This window comes from Sinocyclocheilus rhinocerous, unplaced genomic scaffold (assembly GCF_001515625.1).
Source record: "Sinocyclocheilus rhinocerous isolate Xijiao unplaced genomic scaffold, SAMN03320098_v1.1 scaffold1829, whole genome shotgun sequence".
NCBI classification, from domain to species: domain Eukaryota; kingdom Metazoa; phylum Chordata; class Actinopteri; order Cypriniformes; family Cyprinidae; genus Sinocyclocheilus; species Sinocyclocheilus rhinocerous.
In genome coordinates, this window is record NW_015650027.1 from 425,963 (window position 1) to 443,508 (window position 17,546).

General features: G+C 37.0%; 1 protein-coding gene across 1 annotated transcript in view; it reads right to left on the reverse strand.

The window, feature by feature from the left end:
- The window catches only part of atrnl1a (attractin-like 1a), a 273,170-nt gene that overhangs the window by 163,662 nt on the left and 91,962 nt on the right, over nt 1-17,546 (reverse strand). Inside the window, exon 21 of the mRNA XM_016516416.1 lies at nt 9,662-9,755. Coding sequence (XP_016371902.1) covers nt 9,662-9,755 — 94 coding nt within the window. The remainder of the gene's footprint in view (nt 1-9,661; nt 9,756-17,546) is intronic.

Genomic DNA, 17,546 nt, shown 5'->3' on the forward strand with positions numbered 1-17,546 from the left:
AGGAAAAAAAAAACAGCCCTGTCATCAGTAGTCATGGAGCTTATTTTACCATATTCATGTAGAACATCAGCCCAGTGTAGTTGAACATCTGATGTTGGTACAGCGCTCTCAGAGGAAAAGAGTTTGAAAAGACTCATCTGTGCTGCAGGTATCTGGTCACTAAATAAATAAATAAAAAATAAATAAATAAATCAGTGAGCATGTTGATATCAGGAACAACTATATTATTACATTAGCAATCATTAATATTGCCCACTCATAACAAAAAAAACATGATTTTGTAGTTATAGACACTAGTGCTCTCTTAAACCTCTTAGAGAATGAAGTAGATCTCTCTAGCCTGGTTGTACTCAGAGAAACCCACACACGGCTTTGTTTGCAGCCCTGAGTCCCAAGGCCGTGAGTACCAAATACTGTTTGTTAACCCAGCCACTGCAGAGAGAATGAAAGCATACACAAATAAGAAGCTGCTTAGACTGTAAAGGTGAGCGCCATAATGTTCATTGCCATTTGAGAGCTGTTGGAAATGCTCATATCCGATTGGCTCCTTGTATATGGGCACATGCAATGACATTGTTGTTGTTGTTTTTTTTGTGCATTGACTCTCGATCTCAAAGGATATGAGGTTGTCCCGGCTTTGATGCTTGACTATATTGACAGAAAGAATATTGCAGCTCAGTTTGTTCTACTCTTCAGTATATATAACCGTTCACATCAAAGGAAGTGCACAGGGTCGGATGATGAAACCGCTGTGTCAGAGGAGACGTGAAGCCATCTCATTCCATTGTGTTTACTTTGGAGAGGTGCATTTCTGTCCTCTCGCCAGTCTCATTGCTTCTCCTTGCATTGTTTATGGCATGTTATTAGTGGCACTCACAGGTGGAATGACAGCTGAGTGAAGCCAGCTCAAACACTGTTTTAGTATTGATGGAGATGCCAAGCAGCCAGTGTAAACTGACACTTGGACCAGCCCGGGAGAGACGAAGAGTGAGGAAGAATTGATGTGCACGGTGGGTTGGACTATGTTAACAGCTTTACTTCTCTGATTTATGGAAGCTAGCCGTCCAGTTCTTCAGAGACTGTAGGGTTAGATTGAGTGGTTGAGGTGTCCTAAAATTATTAGAGGAATGGCACTTCTTGCACCTCTGGTTCAGGGGAGAATTATAAAACAATAATTATTTTTACTGAGGTTCTCTGTATGTACTAAAGTCTGGTGAACAGTCTGCTCCCCCTTTGGATCCCATTAGTCTGTCTGCCCACAAAACAAACCTCAGTCTTGCAAGCCCACATAAAGAAATGTCTAAAGAGGCTTGTGAATTGGCTTTGTACATGTTTCAGAATGTCTGTGTTACGTATCCGGTCCATGAACTTCTGTCTGCTAGCCATCAGAGGTCACCCTTTCCATTTTCATTGACTCTCGCACTACACACTGTTGCATATCACCCCGGACTACATATCCCATCATTCATTGCACTGATTGCACACAGCACTGATTGCACACAGCTGTTTCACTGATTGCACACAGCACTGATTGCACACAGCTGTCATCAATCACACATTCACTATATAACACTCACTCAAACAACCATTCACTGCCGAGTATTGTATGCGCTTATCGCCAGCAGTGATAGCTACTCTACAGAGCCCTCGTTAGCTTCCTAGCCTAGCCTAGTCTTGCCTTGTCTGTTTTCTCGGTTTCTGATCCTTGCCTGGTTTCCTGGATTTATCCCTTTAGTCTCGCCCTTTTGATTCTGTTCGCCGTTCGTTGACCTTTGCTAGCCCTAGGACTATTCTTGTGTCTTGTCCGCCATATACCTGTTTGCCATTGTTCGACCCTGCCTGTGTTTCTGACCTCTCTGCTTTAAATAAAGCTTGCACATGGATCTGCACGTCTCACGTCTCGTCAGCCCCGTTACAATTACTGCCTTGACGGTATTTTTTTTTTTTTATCAAACAAATACAGTCTTGGTGAGCTTAAGAGACTTTCAAAAACATTTAAAAAATGTTACCAACCAAACCTTTTAATAGTAGTGTGCATACCATATCAAAGAACCAAAACTTGTTTATACCAAACACTAAACTATTCTGCTGCTTTGTCTCAGAACCATGAGTGTGAGTGTTTCTTGTTTGTGGGATTTTTTATGGTGATTTCTCCCTATGCTGCAGGTAGTATGTTCTTAGCTGGGCTTGAGATGATTCTAGTGGACGGGCCGTCAGGTGCCCCGCTCCTCTGAGGCCTGAAGTGGAGGATGAGACCACACTTCTGATCAATTCAGACTGGCAAACCAAACAAAACCCTTCATGCTGTGCCAAAAGCACAAAACTATTACCGACTCTCTCAGGATCAGAAAGATGAGCAAAAAACCCTGAGTGGAATATACAGCATAAACACACCTTTTTTTATGCATATGAGAAACATGCATCAGTTTAAACAGTGGGTTAGAGTAATGCTTAAGCTTTCATAGTAGAAAAGATAGTAGAAATCATAGTAGAAAATCGGGATGTTCTTGTATCAAGGGCAAAGGTGCTGACAAGTTTTTGTGAAGCACATTTATTTTTAATGACCATTTTTGATATCCATATATTCAGTCAGGATTGTAAAAGATTGTGAGGACGACAGACGTGGAGAGAGAGCCTGCCAGAGTGAAGAACACAGTGGCATGTCTGGTTCAGTTTAAAGCAAACACTCATTACTGGCATGTAAACACTGAGTGTTTATTATTCACCTCATGCTACAGAAGCAGTGAGTTCATGTGTGTGGATTCAGAGCTTAATAAACACACAGATGGATGGACGGACCAGCAGGGCAAACACGCATGATTAATCACCAAATTGCCCTTTGAAGTGGAGAAGTGGCCGAGGGCCTGAGAAAGAGCACTGCATTGAAATCATAGAAGAAAGAAAAAAAAAGGCTGCTTTTATTTTATCAAAAATACAGCAAAAACAATAATAATGTAAAATATTATTACAATTTTAAATAACTGTTTAATATTTTCATATATTTTAAAATGCAATTTATTCCTGTGATGGCAAAGCTGAATATTCAGCAGCCATTACTTCAGTATCACATGATCCTTCAGAAATCATTCTAATGTTCTGATTTTGTGATAAAGAAACACTTACTATTATTACTTAATATTTTTGTGGAAACAGTGATACATGTTTATTTTTCAGGATTATTTCATGAATAGAAAGTTAAAAAAAACAACACTTATTTGAAATAGAAATATTCTGTATAAATGTCACTTTCTTACTGTCTACTGTCAACTTTGATCAATTCAATGCCTCCTCGCTGAATAGAAGTATTAATTAATTGATTTTTTTTAAACCTTACTGTCCAAACCAAACTTTTGAACAATAGTGTAGTTATGAATTAGTATCTATGGGTAGGTTAGTAATTTAGTCATCTACCAAAATAACAAAGGAAAAAGAACATAATAAGTATTTAAAAGTAACCATTTATAGCTTTGGCTACATACACTGTACATACATTACACTGTAATATGTGACATATGTGACCCTGGACCACAAAACTAGTCATAAGGGTACATTTTATGAAATTGAGATTTATACAACATCTGAAAGCTAAATATACAAGCTTTCCATTGATGTATGGTTTGTTAGGATAGGACAATTTTGCTAAAAATATATTCAAGCGACTTAAGACTGGTTTTGTGGTCCAGGGTCACATATAACTTAACAGACATTGATTGCCAAATTACAGTTATAGTTCAGAAAACATACACCATAAAGCAATTTTGCAGGATTTCAAATCAGGCACTAGAAAAAGTACCCATTAAAACATCTTTCAGCTAACAGAATTGTTTTGGGTTCTAAGGGGAAAAGGATTCTGCGGGAGGGTAAAATCGGGCATGACACCACCTCAGGACAAAAACAGGCATAAAAAGAGGGCATAAAAAGAAAGGCAGACCCCTCCAGGGCTCCAGTAAAATGATATTATTCCAGAGGAACATTTGGAATGATGAGTGTTCACCATGCACAGTGGGACAACCATTCACACTGTGCTCCGATTAACAAAACATTTCATTATTGTTCAAATATTTCTAATTCTCTTCAACTTCTGCCTGCTTTTAAAACTCATATTTCTCCTCCTTGGCTACAGTACCCCACTGTTAAGGCAGTTTTCCTGTATTTTTATTTCATTCAAGCAACAATTCACCCAAAAATGAAAATTCTGTCATCACTTACTGACCCTCATGTCACTCCAAACCAGTATGACTCTCTTTCTTCTGCGGAACAGAAAAGAACGTATTCTGGAAATCGAACATTTTGGGTTCCCATTGACTTCTGGAATACTTTTTTGTCCATATAATTGAAGTCAAAAGGACCGAAAAACGACATGACATTTGAAAACAGCGGGTGTCCTGCACCAGCTAGCTGAGCAAATGCCATTGAGATGAATGGAAATGCTAACACATTGCTAAGCTTTCTCCAGGTATTACTGACCTCTTTGCTGTTGAATGGCATCAGTCAGTCGGCAAACAGATTAAAGCAAGTGCACCCAGTGCAGCACAACATGAGGTCCAGAAAAAGTGTGAAAGAAAGACATAAGACAGGGACTGAGAGAACAAATAAGGTGATGGAAAATGAAAACAGCAGGTGTCAGACAGTGGGCATGCCCTCTAGTCATCTGTCTAGTCCTACTGCTCTCATAGTTTGAAGGAAAGAAAGAAGACAAGCAGGTGAGGGAGAGAGTGGTACGCTAACTGCCCTGTGTTGATCCTTCTAGCCACGTGGTAACAGGCCCTCATCCTGACTAAATAAACAGAATGTGTGTGGTGCCTGCTCGCAGGAGACTGAATTAGCAAATAAATCCTCCGAGCGCCACATTTCACACTGAGACAGCTCTGTGTGTGCGTGTCTCTCAAAAGCATACGCAATTGTTGCTCACAGGGTTCAAGCGTTCTCGCTTGAGTACTCCTCAGGAGGGCCTGTCTAATTAAATAGCGGCTTCCTCGTGGATCAAAAGCGTATAAACACACACAATTCGAGACATTACAAAAAAGGGATATTAAGTTGAAATGAAACAAACATGGCACTTAATGATTTTGCTTTTTTTAACATTTGTGTATTTAATATTTTTTTATAATGCAGGTTGTCCTTTATTGGAAAATATCAAGGGTTTACAAAAATTGTATGGTGCATTTAACTGTCTAACCTAAAATCTATTGTGTTGTATCACATACATATGGAACACACTAATGTTAGCAGCCCAATGCAACATCCATATTAGGAGGATCCAGGCGAGAGGAAGTCTGTCTTTATGAACTGTTCCAACAGCACTACCTTTTCCGTCCTCTAAACGAGTACCACATCTTCATCTCTCCCGCCGTGCTCAACAGACAGCTCAGCTCATTACAGGAAACAGGCTAAAACAGGCCACGGGCCACCTGCTAGCTCCCTCTCTTTCTCCCTTCAGTCTGTCTTTTTCTTGATCCGTGTTGCTCTAATTTTATTTTCTCACACTCTCTCACTCTGACTCTCGCCTTTCCTTGCGCTTTCAAACACAAAGACACAAAGCAACAAAGAGAAGAACCTTGAAAGGGACCTTGGTGTTCACTGTCTCACAGATTTTAGAGACGTACTCACTTTCTGTCAATCTCTCTATATATAACATTAGTTGAATTCCTTGTCGTGTCGGGTTGACTGCCTTCAAAATAGCACTGAAAAAAATGAAAAGTTACCCTACAGAGTCATATGAAAAACAAAAAAAAACAAATAAGATTGCCTTAATATATCAGTTGTTTCTTCTAAATGGCAGTGCAATGAGAGCAAATGGACACTTCTCTCCTGCTTCAGATTTCAGAGAACAAATTTCAGAAGATATCAACGTCACAAACATGCCAAGATGCCAAGACTGCAATCGAGTCCCAACTTCCAAGAATTACATATGCTTTTCACATTAACATCCATAAAACCTTTCTATTGCACAAAAGATTATTTATAGTGGAAAAGGGTTCTTTAGATTATTAAGATGTTCTCCACATTTAGAAAAAAATGGTTCTTTTAAGAACAGTTCACTAAAAAGTTGTTTGGGGAACCCAAAATGGTTCTTCTATGGCATTCGCTGACATAGAAGAAACCCCCTTTTGGAACCTTTATTTTTAAGGGATTATTGGTGTTTAATAAATGTAACACTGAACTATGTCAACGCTGGTGTAGCTTTAACAATTTCTGTCAGAAAGTGTTTACGTGACATTTTAAGAAGACATTAATGCTTTTGTCTGACTGAAATTAAACATGCAAATACGCTTACTCGTGCTCTAAATGGGAGCAAATTCCTGTATCTCTCTATCTACATCTAAAAGATCTAGTGGAAAACTTTTTTAGAAAAGAAAACTGTTATAGCAGCAAAAGAAGGACTAAAGCAAATATGAGAGCAGTGTTTTGGTTTTTACAACATTTAGTCATGTAATATACCAACTAGAGTTCTCGATTTCAATTAAATATAAATTTTACACCTGTCATTTCTCTTAAAATTCTTAAAATGTAGTAAGAGTTTAGAGCAATAGTGTAAAAGATCCTTCATGGGACCATAGACACGTAATACATAGAACAAACATTATGCAAGTTCACTGTTTTTGTGGTTGTGTGGTACACTGCAGTACTCTGTAATCTAACTGCTAAAAGCATGTTATCAAAAGAGACAAAAGCAAAAAGAGAAATGGTCCCTCAAAACACATATTCACAGCTGTTGGGCCAGCTTGCCCGGCTCATTTCACTGAACACACAAACAGGCACATCTGAAGATAAAATGGGGGCACAGATAAACATTCAGACCCAGAACTCTAGACGTAAACATCCAGACCCAAATTCAAACCAAAATCAGAGCAGATACATTTTCATATCATTTACAAATCTGCATGCAGACAGTAGGGGCTACACCAACAAGTGTCTGAGATGGATCCACCTGTGTATTCAACAAATACTGCAAGTTTCATTATCACTATTACATGCAATCTGATTAAAAATGTAATTCATATTGGCATGAAGGCTAGGAAGCATATGGAAATCATGCCTTTATCACAGAAGGAAGGTTGATGCACTGTTACGGACATGTGATTCAGCACTCTGGCTGCGTCTCAAATGCTCATCTGTCATCGCTCAGGTTGGGTGAGTCACTGTCTTTAATCACTTCAGTGGTTCCCATGGTGATGTGAAAGTACATGTAAGTGCTAGCCACTTCATGCAGGTAAACTTATTTGTGACTGTACGCAACAACATGTGGACAACAAAACATGACTACCCAGCTGACCTTTTTTTGGCAAATTTTGAAATGATTTCAAGTTCACCATTGATTTTATGTATAAAAGCAACATTCTGGTTTATAATAAATGTGGTTTAAAGTAGATTTTGGAGTTTGCATATAACAAGCCTGTCCATGAGTGACCTACTGAAAATACATACTAACATGTATTTCTATTATTTTGGTTTATGATGGTTTGGAGATGGTGTAGCTGGTGAAGTCACTCAACCTAGGAGGCCAATTTGATAATGCCTATTGTTTTTACCTAGTGACAAGAGTGTAGTACAGCACTTTTTATAACACTTTACCATATTTAAATCCATTTCACCGAATCTTGCATGTTTCCCTCCAAAATCAAAACCCTCCCAAAGTAGTTTTTGTGATTTCTGTATTTATTCCAGTAGATTTGGTCTTGCATGCCCCAAATAACTCACTGGAGGCATTGTAAATATAGCCACCAAAGAAACTAACTTTACTTGAAAATGACTTTGCTGTTATCCCCTAAAACCAGATTTTATTGAGTTAATGAGAACTGGAATGATTATTTGAACTGGATCCAAAATCAGTGCAAAAAAATATATGTAGGCCTACCAGGATTAGATTGTATGTAGATTGCATGTGTGAAAGGACATGGTGATGAAAAAAAAATGTGTTTCTACAGTAACCCCATAGTGATGGGGGTAAAAAAAATTAGATGGGAGGGGAAAAAAATCAATGCATTTGTGTACCAAAAAACTTTCTGTTCAGAATGATGCAAAACGAAAATCTAGGGATGCAAAAAAAAAAAAAGGAGCATGCACAACTAAATGTGCGATATTGACAGATATGATAAATAGAAAAAAGTCTGTAATGTCAGCAGATAACTGATATGGTCCCAATCTACTGGGCATCCGTATGAAAAACTTTTTTTTTTATTTTTTTTTTTACACAAAGTCCCACGGAATGGAGATGGAAAAAAAATGAAATGAGGAAAAATTCTGTTTCAATGCCTTTAATGTATTCACAGTACTGTTGCATTCCCTCAAGAAACTTTACATTCTTTTGCAAAAGTTTTCAGTTCTCTGACAAAACCTTTTGCATTCCCTAGACAAACATTGCATTTTACCCTGTTAAAAAATTGTTTTTGCAAAGGTTTTCCATTCCCCAGAGAAACTCTGCATTCACTTGCAAAAAATTTCATTCCCCAGAGAAAGTTAGCTTTATTTTGCTAAATTTTTGCGTTCTCTGATTAAAATTGTTTGCGCCCCCCACAAAAAAATTTGTTTACTAGAAAAAAAAAATGTAAAACTGGTGATGGAAATAAAATGAGGTGGGAGAAAACAAAATGATTTTACTGGTTTAGCAAGCAAACTGTTTTTGTACATTCGTGATACTAAGAACTAAAAAGAATAGTAAATAAATATGTGTTCTTAATTCTTAACATTTAATTTGACAAAATGTCAAGAATAAAGATGAATGATGTTAGATAACATGCACAGCCTTCTTGGTAGGGAATCTGGCATGGTCTTAGTCAGCCCTGGACAACTGATCACTTCTCCTTATAAGAGTTCATGGGCAAGAAAACAAAAGTCAAGCAACAGGAAATTATGAAATTCTTATAGTTTACTGAGAAAAATTATTTCTTTTCATGACAAATTACTGGAACGAAATAACACTATTAACTGGGTACCAGCATTTAAAAATACTCTTTTCTAACTGGGGCCTATGAGTCATATCAGTACACTGTAACAGAGTAAATACACCTACATGTACATCAGTTCCACTGCCATGTGATGTGCTGCATGAAACATCAACCCCGACCAGTACCAACAAACAGCAAATCCATCCATGCAGTTCAGGCATGCGTTTGAAGTTCTATTGCTTGTGTGCCATCTAACTCTCTACCCACGGGTCACATGAGTGATATTTTAAAAAAGGATAGAGGGTGTGTGGAAGAGAGAAACTTTTGAGAACTATGCTTAAGTCCTAGGGAACTCATTACTGCTTAATACATTATCAGTGCCAATGGCGGTGGTGCAGCCTGTTACAAATACATCCACACAGCACTCTGTCTTTATGGACCTCAGTACATTCACACACACAGGGCACAGTGTCAGCCCCAAAAGTGCTATTTAAGCCACTGATAAGTTCCCTTTGCCACTGAGAACAGGAGCTCGCTGACACAGCACAGTAGAGGTTGCCATTAAAATTAATGTCCTGGGATTAGAAAGACACTTAGGTGGGAATTAATAACAGAGAACTTACGAGAGGGTTAAACGTGTGAATAAAATGTGCTATGATGCTAATGAGAGCATGATAATGTGAGAAAACTTGTTGAAGGTCTCCTGTCTATCACTCTCTGACTGACAGGCCACTGGGAGGATTGCTGGTGATGGGAAATGCAGTCATACTCACAGCTGGCATTGGTCCCCTTTGACCCCTTTAGTGGTACAGTAGCATTTCCCTGAGCTGGAGTGGCACACGTTGGCGTGGTTGTTACATCTGCAGGCTGGAGAGATGATAGAAGACAGACAGAAAAAAAAGGGGGAACATTTTTTAAAAGGATTGTTCAGCCAAAAATGAAACATCTGTAATTTAATTACTCACTCTCATATTGTTTCAAACCTGTATGACTTTATTTCTTTTGTGGAACAGAATAGGAAAAGTTGGATACTTTTTTTCCCCTGTAATTACAATGAAAGCATCAATGAATAAAGAAACTTTCACGCTTCACAAAAGATCCAAATGCACCATAAATGTAAAAGTAGTCCATCAAAGTCTTCAAAAATTAGTGTTTGAGGAACAAACCAAAATTCATTATTCACTGATTATCCTCTTTCATTGTGCTGTTATCAAAGACTATATGAAGAGTTTATTTGCAAAAACCGATAAACTCCACTTGAAAAAAAAAATGAGCTGAGTGCCATGCGTTATTCTCCACACAAATCTGAACCCTAAACACGTTTTGTCAAAAAAGCCGGTATTGTCCACTTTCAAGGCATCGCGAGTTCAGGTTTTACTGCAGAAGCCGACAAGCGCCCTTGTTGTTTGTGAACAGAAGCAGATAAGTCCATTTTAGCGAATCAGCGCGCTGTATTCAGGTCAGGTGACAAGGCTGCGTGTAATCACAACCATACAGTCTATGATCACAACAACAAAGCTTGCCAGGTGTCTATGTTGTCAGCTGATGAGATTACAAAGATAAACAAGTGGGGTTTTTTTTGTAACTCTGAAACTTGAAATGTGGAGTTATCTGCTTTTGCCAACAAACGATTGTTGGACTTATCTGCTTTTGCTATAAAACAAACTTTTAATCTATATAAAAAACATACTTTCAATGAACTTTAATTTTGTAAGTTACCTGTATTTAAGTTATTATTACATAATCAAAACAACCCAACTGCAGTTTGATTGATATTTCTTGGACTGCACAATAAAAAAAAACATGATTTCTGAAAATAAATAAAAATGGAGTTATCTGTTTTTGCAAATAAACTCTTCATATATACTAAGATGGTTCAGTTGAATTCATTTGAAAGGTAGAAACAGCATGGTGCAATATGGTGGCTCTTGTAGAAGGAAGTCCTGCCTTCTAAACAAACAAGCTACTTGCCAATTGGTAAAGATATCGCATCAATGCAGCTGCTGTTAGGAGCTCCAGAAACAGTTAGTTTCCTAAAATTCATGCTTAGAACTGCACATTTACATTGGCCACATCTGAAATATACCTACACGTTTTTAAACAGTATTTCAGTGTAGGAAAAAATATTTATTAGACAGCTAAAGTCAGACTTTACTGCCAATTTGAAATATATTATTGAAATGCTAGTTTGGCAAGCAGTTTTCGTTATTTCTGTATTCCGGTAGATTTGGTCTTGCATGCCCAAAATAACTCACTGGAGGCAAATATGGCCACCAAAGGAACCAACTTTACTTTGAAAGACTTTGCTGTTATCCCCTAAAACCAGATTTTATTGAGTTAATAGGAACTCAAGAAAGAGATTTGGACTGGCTTTTTGAACTAGATCATATGATTCATAGAGAGAATCCGATTCAAAAGAATAATTCATTTGTAAATGGGACATCACCACTTCTCTCATAAATTCTCATAAATGCTCGATTTTTGGATGAATTCTGCCCTTAAGTGGAACTACAACAGTCTATAAATAAACAAGGCTCAGTTTGCATTTAAACAGACGATTAATGTGACAATTTTAACAAACCTGAGTCTACATCTCTGGGGCTAGTGTTCCAATTTTCTCATTACAGATGCAATTCTGATTAAAGGTTATCAGACAGTAATATTAGAATTAAACCACATAAACAAACAGAGTTTACCCCAGTGCATAGACTATTATTCAACAGAGAGAGTTCATTAAGCAGATTAGTGTCACAGAGGTGAGGCTCCTGAACAAGCAAGACTATTCCATTCTTCACAAGCCATTGACAAGAGCAGTACCCCTCCAAAATAAATATCTCCTGTGAGATCCAAAAACCAGGGCCGTCCTTAGCTGACGCAGGGCCCGGTGCGAGGTAGGGAGCGGGGCCACCTCGGTCCGTTTGCGATTGCGTTCCTCAAGCGCGGGGCCCGGTGCTACCGCACCAGTTGCACCCCCCTAAGGACGGCCCTGCCAAAAACCAAATGGCCAAAATGAACCATTTGGGGTGTGGTATAGTGGCTAAAGCCCCCTGAGATGCTCCTGAGGGGACTAACCGTGCCATTTTGGATAAAAGTGTTTCCAAAATCACTACTAATTATTAGATTAATTATAATTTCTTGGAAGGTAATTGTTTGTTTGCAATTTCTACTTACAAGAGAGACAGTTCTACTCAACCTCTATTTGCTGTAGATATGACTTTTCATGTCATTCATAATACCTGGATGAGGATTTGTTTATATATATATAAAAAAAAAAACTCAGCTTAATATTTGGTAGCACACTGTTTGGAAATAATAACTGAAATTAATCACTTGCTGAAACAATCAATGAGTTTACACCTCTCTTCTGGAATTTTGGACCACTCTTCTTTTGCCAACTCCTCCAGGTCGTACAGATTTGAGGGGTTTCTTCTCTCAACTGCTGTTTTGAGATCTCTTCACAGGTGTTCTATGGGATTTAGATCTGGACTCATTGCTGGTCACTTCAGAACTCTCCTGCACCTTGTCTTAAACCATTCTGAGTGCTTTTTGAAGTATGCTTTGGGTCAGACCCATGACCTCTGACTGAGATCAGCTTTCTGACACTGGGCCCTACACTGTGCCCCAGAATTCTTTGGTTGTCTTCAGATTTCATAATGCCATGCACACAGTCAAGGCATCTAGTGTCTGAAGCAGCAAAGAAACCTAAAAACATCAGTGGACCTCCACCTTGTTTGACTGTAAGGACTGTGTTCTTTTCTTTGAAGGCCGCATTTCCTTTTCTGAAAACAGAAGAATGATGTGCTTTACCAAAAAGCTCTATTTTAGTCTCATCTGTCCACAGGACCTTCTCCTAGAAGGATTTTGGCTTCCTCAGGTAAGTTTAGGCAAGGCTTTTTTATGTGTCTGTGTCAGCAGTAGGCTCCTCCTGGGTCTCCTACCATAGTGTCACTTTTCATTCAGATGGCGATGGATAGTGCAAGTTAACAATGTTGTACTCTGAGCCTGCAAGTCAGCTTGAATTTGTTTGGAAGTTGATCAAGGTTCTTTATCCACTATTTGAACTATCCTTCACTGCAAACATTCATCAGTTTTTCTCTTTTGTCCACATCCGGGGAGATCCGCTACAGTGCCATGGGCAACTTCTTGACAATGTTACGCACACTGGACACAGGAACATTAAGATCTCTGAAAATAGATTTGTACCCTTAAGATTGTCAATGCTTTTCTACAATGTTGGTTCTCAAATCCTCAGACAATTCTACGCTCTTCTTTCTCTTCTCCGTGCTCAGTGTGGTACACACAGACACACAACACAAAGGATGGGTCAACTTTTCTCCACTTTAACTAGTTGCAAGTGTGATTTCTATATTGCCAACACATGTGAATTGCTACATGTGAGTTTAATTACAAATTAAAGGACCATCATATGCTTGAAATAAAAGACAAACAAACATAAACATAAACAGGAGAATACCAAAGCATTTGTAATGGCAACAATATTCTGGGAGAAGTACTGCATTACCTGACAGAAATGCAATATATATATATATATATATATATATAATGTATACATGATTCAAAATAAGGGATTTTCTTACCTAATTTATTGTGGACAAGGTGAAAATCTTAAGTTTGATTGCTTAAAAAAATGAATAGCACACCTGTCTGCAACCGCCGCAGTTGACTAAAGCGTCTGCTAAATGACTGCATTTTCTTCCTAACAGGTATCTGAGGGTTTTTACAGCCAAAGATCCAGGTGTTTGTCAGAACATTCATCACGTTCACAGAACAATGACTGCACACTATTATGAGGTGAGACTGTTTATGTTGATCTAGTCACATGTATTTTTGCTGTACACATTAATGAGCTGGTTTAATCACTGTGTAATTTATAGAGTATGGCTGTATTTGTAACACTACACACCGAGCCTTCTCCGGTACAACTGATGTCAGCAGATTCCACATGCCTTAAACTCCCTCTCCACCCAGAGTGTCATATTATACAATGCCATTAGACTATAAAATGAACTAGCTGCCTTTCCAGAGCGACCCTGCATAAAAATGTTTTCCATTGACTTGTTTACATAGCATGGGATGGCTCTCCCAGTCAGAGATTTTATTTGGATCTAGATACAGCCGTAAAAAGGGCTGTCACATTTCTAAATAAAAAAAAATTAAAGAGCAACAAAGAGAGAGAAAGAGAGAGAAGAAAAGAACACAGCCTTTTTATCAAGAGGCTTTACAGCTTGCTGGCTTTTTATCTGCAGGTCTGTTCCTTACACAACTCTCTGTTCAAATTCCCTCAACATGCACTGCAATCGCTCTTTCATTCCAGCCAACAAGAGACAATTGACAAAGGAAAACATTCATTTCTTAGCACTCAAAATATTTTATTGCTGTTGTCTGCTAAGCGAATCTCATAACTATTATGAGTGCTCATACTTTGTGTTAAAGTGTTGTTTCACACAGTTTGTGCTATGAACATGAAATAATGAGAGAGATGTGCTCATAATTTTTTTAACGTTTACATACGATTTTTGTCTGGCAATCAATAACACCATTTGATATGCGCACACACATTATTATAATCATTATTATTCGCTAGTCAGTAAGATTTTTTTGTAATGTTTTTGAAGGAAGTCTCTTACGTTCAACAAAGCTGCATTAATTTGATCAAAAATATAGCAATACTGTGAAATATTATTACAATTTAAAATAGCTGTTTTCTTTTTTAATATATTTCAAAAGTTAATTAATTCTTGTGATGGCAAAGTTGAATTATCTAAAAATAACATGATACATTTTTTTTCAGTTCTGTTACAATCTAAATATAATTAGTTTTATATTATATTATATTATATTAACCCAGGTAAGGAGGAGGTCCACTCTTTTCCACAGAAAATTAACAAAATGTAGTTCCTAATTGTATAGAGTACAGTAAAGTTTGATGCAGAACAAAATATTAGCACACATTCATTTCAACATTAAACAGTGCAGTAACATAAAAGGCTTCAAATCATGTCAGTATGACAAGGAGTGGCATACACATGATTTTCACAATGAACTCATACGTGTACATGCATGTTCATACACATTATGCGTATGTGTGCATCAGTATGCATGTCAATTTGACAGGACTGTGGGGACGGGCTGCCGCAGAGTGTCGGTGGCTCCACTGTGCATGCTGCAGAAAGATTTATAGCTAAATTATGATGTGTAAAATGTACTCACATTATAGCAGAGGAACAGCACTGCCTGAAGCTGCTGTTTCAGCACTTACTCTGAAAGCGATGGACTGCAAACACACACTCACTCATACACGTAGGCACATGCGCACACGTACACGTACACTCTCTCATAAATATTTCTGCCAAAAGCCATTTAGGCCCTGGAAATGACAAAACACACACTCACAAACACGCTTACAATGAAAGTAGTCACCTAACCATGTCTAACAAAACTTTTTCATAACGCACACAAACATTAGCATATATCTGACATGCTTCATTTAGATCCACAATAAAACTTAATGAAAGAAAGGAAATAAATATGAAAATAAAGGGAGACAGAAGAGATAAACTGATATTTGTATGCAAACAGACCGTGGAACATAAGTGACAAAACCAGAGCGAAGGCTTTCATAAATCTTAACAAACAGATGCGCGCACGCACACACACACACACACACACACACACACACACAGTTGACATTAAAGCTGATGGAAGTTAAACCAGTCTTGTAAGGAACACGGCTCAGATGCAATTCATTCTGAGTTTACGACTGGCTGAAAGTCAAATCTGATAATGCAAAGAGGGTATTTGGGTTTTACTCCTAAATTGACATGGTGCATTGTTTAAAAAGTGAAAACTGTTCAGCGTGCCAAACATCTTTATATCATCTATCTACATGCAAACTCATTGGAGATGCGTATGTCCTCAAATCTCATTTGCTCTTTTTGTGCAAGTGTATGCAAGTTAGAAATTATGCAACTATGTGAGTGTTGACATGAGTGTATTCATGTTGGTTTCAGATGTCAAGAAATGTTTCAATTAATGACTCTAAAACGTCATGGTGTAAACAGTAGTAAAAGGTATTACATATACCTTCAATATATGTGGGCTCATACATCTTCATCATTATTTTCAAAAATGTTTCTAATTACATTTTTCAAACTAAAAGTATTTTTTACAAATATCAGGATTAATTGTTATTTCATATCATGTTTTTGGGAAAGAAAGAAAGAAAGAAAGAAAGAAAGAAAGCATATCATCAGTTTAAATCTATTAATGGGAAAAGGAAACACAATACCATGTTCCATCATTATTCATTCAAGATTATTAATAATTATCACTATAAAAAATGCAGTAGACATGTCTGCTTCATAAAACTAAAAAGCAAGCAGTTTTTGCTTGTATTTTTCTCTTGACTTCTTGTTCGCTCTCTTTCTTATTCACCAATTTAAATGAACTGAACCCTAAATAAGATTACTCCTTCCTGGCTTGTTAGAGGGCAAAGCAGTGCTTCATTACCATCCTCTTATCCATATTTATATGGATGCACACTGCATGCACATGATTTCTAAGAACTATAATTTAACTCTAAATGTAACATTCCCATGTCTGAAGCAAACATGACGATAGGAGTTGAGTCACTTTTATATAAAGCACACATACAGTTGTAATGGCAGAAGCCATAGCCATTCTGAGTAAACTGGTTCCAGGTAAGTGTTTCTTCACTCACCTCTATGGGGCAGAAGGTTTTAATTAATGGATAGGAAGGTGAGCCTGGTGCTGTGGCCCTCATGACCTCCGTTGTCAGCTCACAGTGATGTTCTACTACCCTGAGCCAAATACAGCAGATGCTGCCAGCCGACTCCATGGAGACATCACAAAGACTGAGCCACTGTACAGGGACACTGTATCAGGAGCTAAAGGACACATACAGTCCTAGTGTACTATACAATACTGCTGATCTGCCAGGGAAACACTGTTCAAACATATACACTGATGCATAATATAAATGTAACATCTAATTATAAAATTAAATAAAAATAACATAAAACAAAATGAATTTTTATATATTATAGCAGCTTCAAATGATATTATTATTATTATTATTATTATTACATAGACAAACACATAAAATACATAAGATAAATATATAGTAAAATAAATATTATATAATATAAAACAGATAATAATAATTATTATTATTATTTATATAAATGTTATGTAATATTTTGTGATAAACAAGACAATAATTTTGTCATTTTAATGTCATATTGTAATACTTATGTATTTTATTACAGAAATGTTTTATATAAAATTTATATATACACTCGTCTTTTCACTAGTATCTATTTTTCTATTATTAATATTATAACAATGTTATAATCTATATAATTGTTATTAATAATAATGACAACACATTATTATATTTAACAACAATATTTATTGTTATTATTATTATTATTACTTTTATTATTATTGTTTTGAGATCACCAAATACAAGTAAAAAGACATATGCACATATTTTTATATATACACACAATATATTATATATAATTTTATATATACACAATTTTATATATACTCCTGTTTATGTTTTGTGCTCAACAAAACATAACTATTATTATTATTATTATAACATACATAGAC